Below are 8865 nucleotides of genomic sequence, written 5' to 3' on the forward strand. Positions count from 1 at the left end.
TTAATGTTCTAAGTTACCTTCTTCGAAATTGTGATGTAGAAACTCTTATCATACTTCATAAAAACCTTATAATTTGTTAAATTTTTCATTCTTCCCTAACATAAAAAAAACTCAAATTTTAGTTCAAAAGTTTTAAATTTTTGGTGATTGTTCTTAGGCTTTTTCTCAAGTAGAACCGTTCATAAATGTTTGAAGTATGATTTAAAAGTTGTTAAGGTTGTTATGGTATAAAGAATTAACAATTTTAGTGAAGTTATAATTATGCATTAACATATTAATCATTATTTTAGTGAAGTAATAATTATGCATTAACATATTAATCATTAGTTTTAAACTTTTTAAACAAATTATAAACATAAAAACTTACTTCCAAAAGTTAAGATATCCAAAAAGAGTTAGTTGATTATATGAATCCTTGTCTGTTCAATCATATTATTGCTTGGTTCATGGATTAGTCAATCAGTCTACAATTTTAAGCAGCAAAAATAGGTATCAATGAAAATGTATTATAATAGAAACTCGATAAATTAATACTCAATTATTTAATAAACTCTCTAAGATAATATTTTTGGTCGTTCCCAACTCGAGGATAGAGTGCTAAATTAATAATTCGCTAAAATTATAAGATAATACATTTTTAATAATTTCTTTAAACCCATATAAAATATAAATTAATAATTTCTTATATATAGCATATTACATGAATGATTTATGAAGGTTTCTTGAAAAATGACTCAATTGTCTTTTGTTTTTTGTTAAAATCAATTTCCTCTTGAATGTTGTCTCTAATTTTCCTTAACATGGTAAGAACTTCTGGTGTTGTTTTCTCATATCTCAACAAGAAATTGTTCAATGTGATTGTCGTTTTAATAGCTTCGTTTCGCGAAGGGGGCTCCATTGTAGAACTTTCATCATCTTCTTCATCTATATCATCTTTATTAATTCCAATAACGCTTTCAATAATTTCTTCATCAGTCAACAATTGTGCAACTACATTTTTTTATGGGTAAGTCAGAACATCTTCGACATCCATTGCATTGCGATAACCCAACTCTTTGATCAAATTTTGGAGTTCTTGAGTGTTTTCGCCACCTTCATTTGAGTTCTCAAAACTCACGTTATCTGTTGATCGAAGTTTACAATGACGAAAGCAGTTTGCAATTATATTTGCACGAACATCCATAGTCTATGCTGAAATTGCAAGATTCATTACATCTAACACATTTATTTTTGCTGAATTTTGAACCCCTAATTCATAACCCTTCAAAAGACTTCTATAAAATCGACGACGATAATGCATCTTAAAAGCTCGTATGATCCCCGCGTCACAAGGTTGAATTTTTGAAGTTGTGTTTGGTGGCAAAAAGAATAATTCAACATTTCGTAATCCTTCAATAATTTTTGGATGAGCAGGGCAATTATCCACAATCAAGAGAATTTTTCTTCCAACCATTTTTTTATCAAGTTGGCGAACATATTCTTCAAATAACATACCAGACATCCAAGCTCGTTTGTTAACACGGTACTCACAGTTCAGACTGTTCAAGTTTACATTCTTCAAGCACCTTGGTTTAGCATATTTCCCAATAATCCATAAAGGAAGTTTTTCCGAACCATCCTCATTACAGCAAATAACAACAATTAGTCTTTCCTTGTCTTGTTTTTTCCCTTCAAGCTGCATTGTTGCAAGGGAATGATCCAGTTAAAGTCTAAAAAACAAACATGTAAATAATTACATCACTAAAGTACAAAATATAAAATAAAATACAGGGCTGATTTTGTTAATAAAAAACAAACATGTTTCAACAATATTAAATATGTCTTTCATTTCAAACTGATCAACTTTATCTCTTATGGATTTTAATTTGTCCTCCATGCCCTCCATTTCAACATATCCACTCTCTCCGAAACGCCGAAAATTGTTAATTCCATATCTTGCTTTGAACTTTCAAAGCCAACCAATAGAAAAAGTAAAGTCTGGAGCATCCACTAGATACATATCTTTCATGAACTTTTTTGCCTTCTCGATGATTAGTCCACCTGTCATATTCACATGTTCTTGATATTGAAGAATACATTCATAAAGAGATTTTTCTAGGTCAGGAAATTTTGCCGGTTTGTGTCGCTTAACATCGCCTCTTTCGGGAGCAAGTGAGAGATACTCTAAAGACCACTTAATTGTATTCGATATTGTCGCTTGACTCACCTGCAAACCATAGTTACTATGAACCCATTCTTGCAATTGCTTTTGAGTGAGACTTGAATTATCCTTGTTGTGCTTGCATAATGTTCTTCAAATCTCGTCTGTCATTGTTGTTTTTTTCACACCTTTAATGTTCTTCAAATCTCGTTTGTCATTGTTGTTTTTTCACACCTTTAATATGGGAAGCCATGGGTGTATTTTGATCTATAAAATGATACATTGAACGCATAATAAGTTGAGAGATTGAAAGTTTCTTTCAAATTTCAAATTGAGCTATTCATTTGATATATAATGTATTATATACAATAATTAAGTAAAAACTTAAAGGTATTTGTAAACTAAGTATTTTACTATAAATTAATAAAATATTAATTAATATATAAATTAATAATTATTAATTTATTGATTAATTAATAACTCTTTTAATTAATAAATTTTGGTCCTTAGTTAAGCATTCACAAAATAGAAATGGCAGCATAACTGTCTTGAACCAAATATGAATCTCAATGCTTATGTAACAGGTAAACAGAAAAACCAATATCACATGAAAAATAGAATGATAATGTTAAAAGCCAACAGTCTCATGACATGCGGAGAGCTGACAAAATTTGAGAGAATAATTGGTAAATATACAATGAGAACATCAAGATGTCGAATAGATTTAGCCGCCACCTTTATGTTCTTTGTACTCTGTTTCCGCAAAGGGTTATTTTGACACAAATCTGAAAGGGGCAGTGCTTTGGCTTCTGTCATAACTAAAAGAATTGTTCAAAACTGCTTCATAAACAAACTCTGCAGCTGATTGATTGTCCATTCAGTCAGTAAAACTATCTGAAATCAGCTCCAATTGCCTCATAAACAGACTTGAAACCATCCTTTTCTAAGCATTTAGCCAGTTCAGCCTAGGAAAACAAAAATATGTTCAGTAGAAACACTTTTGGTAACAAATTTTGTCATCCTCACATTCACAAAATGCACAACAAAAAAAAGCATTAAACTTTTATGCAGTTCCAATTTTTATTTTTTTAACCCGAGTGTCCAGGTCAGCTTTTCACACAAAAACCATTGCAATGACCTCCAACTTTAATCTGGTGTTTTCAATGAGAATCAGACCTCCTTATAGTTCAACTGACGAGAGTGGGTTAAGTAGTTTCAAATGTTTCCATGAACTTGTGAGTTATTTAATTTAGTATCATATAATTGTTGAGCAGAAACAGCTTGAGCTTTAAGTAGAGTTGTAAACTTAAGAAGTGGAATGAAGAATACCTTAATCTCAGGAATAAGAGCAGGTCCACCATAGGCAAACGCTGTATAAAGCTGAACAAGGGTTGCACCTGCTCTTATTTTCTTATAAGCATCTTCACCACTGAACCAAATATATGCACATAATATCAATGAATGCAATAATAGATGAAGATAACAAACAAATATGATCATGACAGCAATTAGAACCTGCTAATTCCTCCACATCCAATTAAAGGAATCTTTCCCTGCAAACAAGGAGTTTAGAATTGTATAAACAAGTGATGCCTGGCTTAAAATACTAAGTTTGAAACAGCGAAAGTTCTTTTTTATTTACAAAAGTGGAATACATCAAGTATGCTAGAACTTATATGTCTTTAAGCATATGTATAAAAAATTGACTCTTTGACTTCTTTTTTAAAAATAAATAATTCTTAAAACTTTATTTCAATTCAATTTATAATTGTATACCAGTTTATTCAAATTAAACCTTGCATAAATTTTATAAACTAATCTAAAGTAATATTTTTAGCCTGATAATTTTAGTAAAGATTAAAACTAAACTTTTATAAAATACAATGAAGTTTTATAAGCTATCCTTGGTTAACATCAATTATAAGACAAATAGCACTCACCTTGGTTAAGACATACATCTGCTTCAGGATATTGGTGGACATATCCAAGAGGGGTTTCCCACTCAGGCCACCGGATTCTTCGGCCAAAGGGTTTTTACTCGCAGGATCTGGTCTTGAAATGGTTGTATTCGATATAATCTGATGATTTCAAGAAAAATAAAATTACCATTAAGATTAGGACAAGTCTAAGATAACACCGTACCAGTCCATCCACACGAAGTGCCAGAGCTACCTACAAGAAAAAATTAAAGCATAAGACAGTCAATTAGCCATTACTAATGAATTGGATTCAGCTATATGCCTGAACATCCTTATTCTCCATCAAATTTGGTCACAAAAGATTTAGAAGCATGAGAGCTTACGCACCACAGCAATATCTTCAAGGTCCTGTTTAGACAAGTCAGGAGCAATTTTCACAAGCATAGGAGGTGGGCCCTCCTCCCCCCATTGCATTTCATCTCGAGCAGCTTGAACCTTCAGTAAAGGTGAAATTAGTAGGCGGTGTGATATGCAAATTTTTCAACTGAATCATGATCCCGAAATATTTTTTATTTGTTATGTTTGTCAAGATCAGAATGGTCAACAAAATAATATACAAAACAAAGCCAAAAAACACATTATAACTTGTATCGTGATTCAGAAATAATCTTTATACTATCTAAAACAAACTATCACACTATAATTTTGATCATGATCCGAAAAATAATCTTATGCCAACAAAAAATAAATCAATTTCAATTTAAGTTTGGCAATTCTTTAATGCAATTGTGATGAAAAATACTAATTTCCATACAGGCTAAATAGATTACATTCTATTATTTACCTTCCCTCCGAAATAGCTATTTCTCATCACTATCAAATAAAAATAATATTAGCTTAATTAAAGGACATGTAGCCAAGAGTCATGTAGAATATTTACCTTCTTAACAAGGTCTTTTAACTGTTTTCTCCCCTGAAGCTGGCGCAAACCAGGGGTATTAGGCGATGAAACATTAATAACCTACAAATTAGTAAGATATGGAACAGAAAATGTTAATCACATATGTAGTTAACAACCTAAAAAAATAGGAGAAAAACAACCAATGGTAACTCAAAAAAGATGAAAGCGGGAAGAGGTGTTGCAAGACAGAATTGAATCCATTTCATCCCATAATGAAAATTAAAGGAGCAGATGATAAGAAAGGTAATCTCTAAAGAGAGGAATGCATAAGTGGACCTCATTTAGAAACACTTACAGTTTTTGTGTTTTTGTTCATGTGTCAGGATCCAGAAGAGAAAACAACCAATAAATTCTCAATATAATCTTAATCTCATCCAGATAGATTTCTTGATCCAGAATTTCTACATCCATATGTTTACAAATGGGGCCACTAATATCACATTCTAATTTGTTGAAATGGCCAATCAACAAAATGCACATATCTTGCGGTGTAACAAACAGTAGGTACCATTAACATAAGCAGAAGATAAAATATACCAAATAGTCTGCATATTGCGATAATGTATGAACGCCTTGTACGTAATCAGCAGATGCATCTTCACTTATTTTGTTCTTGCCAAGATTAACCCCAAGAATACCAGGACCAGCTTTCCCTCCTTGTTTTTCATCACTAGGCAAAGTTGAAGTGCTCGAAGTTTCATCGAGTTTTCTTTTACCATGCTGGGCACCCAAACGCTTTGCAACAACAACAATGCCTTCACTATTGAAGCCACACCTGTTTATTATAGCTCTGCAACAAGAAGCTCATCAAAACTATAGTACAAATTAATTTTAACCAATCTAACTATTAACCTACGGTTTCAAATGTCAAAGAAACAACCAATAAATATTTTGAATCTGTATCGAGATACAGAAACAACCAATTAATTTTACATATAATTTTTGTTTTTGTACCCGGAACCAGATGAGAAACAACAAATAAATTTTTGAATCTATCTCTAACTATGTTTAGTTTCCAAGTGATTTTGTATTTGGAATTGGATTCAGATACATGAACAACAATCTTAAGTGTTTTCAAATCATATTAGCAGAAGTTTCAACACACTGTGTTGTATGTAAGGCATTAAAATAAATCGTACCCTTCTTCTCGCAATCTGAATATACGAGGCTTAGGGTTTCCGTCTTGTGGAATAGGAGTCACTGATCCAACTTCTACAAAGCCAAAGCCTAACCCAAGTAAGCCTTCAACAGCCTCTGCATTTTTATCGAAACCAGCTGCAAGGCCTATTGGATTTGAAAATCTTCTACCCCAGACTTCAATCCCTAATATTGATGGATCGGTCCTTGTCTCCTTAGGAACCCATCCACGAGAAGCAGCTGAGACTGCTAATCTGTGAGCAACCTCTGCGTCAAGTAGTGCAAAGAATGGGTTCACCAGCTTTGTCGCTGAGAAAAGCCAACCGCTGGAGAAAACGAAAAGGATTCCTTAGAAAAAACATGGTCTATTACAAACTCATGACAACCGGAAGCACCATGGAACATGATATCAGTGTTCAATCAAATTGAAAACAGAAAGGTCTATTAAATGTCAGGAGGAACCAGAATAGAATTAGTTTAGAACAGAATCATCTCAACAAATTCACATATAAAATAGATTTAATGTGTAAACTCAAGAATTCCCTATTCAAAATATAAGATAACTCCCAAGAAGTTCAATCAAGGCTTCTAATGTGAGATTTTAACAAATGGGGCTTCTAAAAAAATCTTCTCCTGTTTTACGATATTCTCTTCTCAAAATAACAAATCCCCTTGTGCACATATACTCGGTGTTGAATATTCGAGATAAATTATAAGTATTAGGATTACTCTTAATATATAATGTAAATGATAATGACCTTGTTATTTTATTATCTATATAAGTTAAAAGATAATCATACTAAAATTAGTTATTCCATATTATTATAGGAAAGGGTATAATATCCTAGAATTGTTGTGTATTTAAAGTGCATGACTCCTGAATAAAATTTCTCACAATTAAACACTATTATTTTTACATGGTGTCAGAGCCTCATTTGTGAGAAGCCTTAAACGAACTTGAAAATTCTACTTCAACCTCTATACAAACCCTAGCACTAATTTTAACATCGACATTCAACCTATGGAAGAATATGGAGCGTCTTTTCAAACTTCATCCAATCTGAAGTTTGCACAACATTCTTATCTCTAGCTACTGCTAAGCCATCCTCTTAACACAAATACAAGTTAGAAACTGAATGGGATCAATTATCTTCAATGATCCCAATAGTTATGATGTTTGTGCCAGGAAAGGGTAAAGATGAGTTTTGGACATAAGAGATCATCCCTGCAAAGGGAGACTCAACTTACGAGGAATGGAAGATGTAACCATACAATTATGTATTGATTATTCAACTCCATGACAAATGAGGTTTCATGGGAAGAATATTTGCTATATGGAACTGCAAAAGGGACCAAGGATGCTACTGATAACACAACTGAAATGTTTCAAATTGAAGCATCTCTCAACGAGTTAAGACAAGGAGATATGTTTGGAATACATAAGCCTACCTTCGACTTAACACAACTTAAAAAAAATGAGAAGGAAAAGGTAGCAAATACCAAAAAGTTGCTTCATCCACGGTACTTGCATACGCTCCTCCAGATATTAGCAAGCCAATTCCAGCCGCTGTGAGTAATCTCCCCTGCAGTTCATGGCAATATATAACCCAAGAGTTTAGCGTTGAAATAAGTTTCCTTTACTAGCAATTAGATGATTTTACAGTACCATGTACAAAGCCTGACAAAAATTAAGAGCTTTAGAAGTAAAGTAGACAACAACCTGCGGCAAATAATTCTAAGAGAAGCCCGGAAAAGGAGCAAATAAAATTACTTAATCATGCCCACTTCCTTAAAGTGCAAAAAAGATTGTACTTTTTGCAATTATCATAGCCGTTCCTAATTCAGAACAAGGAGGATAACAACTGATGTCGCCATGCAAATAAAAACTAACCTTTTTGGAAGAGTGAGGAAGCTTCGATGGCCCAACTTCGGCAGCAGAAGTAAATGGGGATACAGAAGAGTTCCTGCAACCTCCGACTCCAACTCCCACTTGCGATTTTAACTTCCGGGTCAAACTGTCCCGCAAAAATTTAAGAGTAGTCCTCGACGCCATAGTCTACCAAGTTCACTCACAGAAACTTTCAATGATCGACCCCGAATGGAAACTAATCTACAAAGACAATTCTTAGATCAAGTAACTGGAGATGAAGAATAGGGTTGCAGACGATTCTTCTTTCTCATTTATCGGATTAGATATGCCCCATGGCTTAAGTAAGATGGTAGGATTTAAGACAGCTTAGATCTTCAGGAAAGAAAGAAAGAACTCGGAATATTTAAGACATAAGAGAGCGGCTGTGTGTTTATGTCTGGGTATCCACGGCTAGGGTTTAATATAATATTATATATATTTACCCAGTATATATACTTTCATACAAAGTAATGATTAATGAAAATTCACAGTAAATTAATAATTTAACTTTAATTATATATATATACAATTAATTATTATAATTTTTTTTTAAATAAACTTTTATAATAATATATATATATATATATAAACAATTATTATAATTTTATATATGATAATTTTTATGAAAAATGATATATATCACGACTGGGAAAAAAAATATGATTCACGCGAGACTTTGTCCATTGTCCATTTTGCACAAAGGGTCCCTAATCAAGGATTGTGTCATGATATGTATCATTTCTCAATTTTATATATAAACTTTTATGAATATATTTATATATATATATATATTTTAGAG

At 32.4% G+C, this 8865-nt stretch overlaps 1 protein-coding gene and 1 pseudogene across 1 annotated transcript; both read right to left on the reverse strand.

Annotated features, from left to right (window-relative positions):
- Nucleotides 1-730: 730 nt before the first annotated feature.
- On the reverse strand, nt 731-2393 carry LOC124916777 (annotated as a pseudogene).
- A 269-nt stretch (nt 2394-2662) lies between these two features.
- On the reverse strand, nt 2663-8429 carry LOC124915234 (dihydroorotate dehydrogenase (quinone), mitochondrial). The gene is made up of 11 exons (XM_047455911.1): nt 8049-8429; nt 7658-7740; nt 6160-6483; nt 5558-5810; nt 5000-5080; nt 4447-4554; nt 4283-4312; nt 4081-4218; nt 3656-3693; nt 3470-3569; nt 2663-3105 (listed from the first exon to the last, which is right to left on the reverse strand). The coding sequence occupies exons 1-11, from the start codon at nt 8208-8210 to the stop codon at nt 3031-3033; spliced, it is 1392 nt and encodes a 463-aa protein (XP_047311867.1). The 5' UTR covers nt 8211-8429; the 3' UTR covers nt 2663-3030.
- Nucleotides 8430-8865: the final 436 nt, after the last annotated feature.

The sequence above is a fragment of the Impatiens glandulifera genome, chromosome 9, assembly GCF_907164915.1.
Source record: "Impatiens glandulifera chromosome 9, dImpGla2.1, whole genome shotgun sequence".
Taxonomy (NCBI): Eukaryota; Viridiplantae; Streptophyta; class Magnoliopsida; order Ericales; family Balsaminaceae; genus Impatiens; species Impatiens glandulifera.

Excerpts from the sequence above, each read along its gene's own strand:
- LOC124915234 (XM_047455911.1), bottom strand. The coding sequence starts at position 8,210 with ATGGCGTCGAGGACTACTCTTAAATTTTTGCGGGACAGTTTGACCCGG. Across the intron at positions 4,313-4,446 it reads ACCTTGAAGATATTGCTGTG|GTAGCTCTGGCACTTCGTGT; the intron begins GTGCGTAAGCTC and ends TTTTTCTTGTAG. Across the intron at positions 3,694-4,080 it reads AGATGTATGTCTTAACCAAG|GGAAAGATTCCTTTAATTGG; the intron begins GTGAGTGCTATT and ends CCTTGTTTGCAG.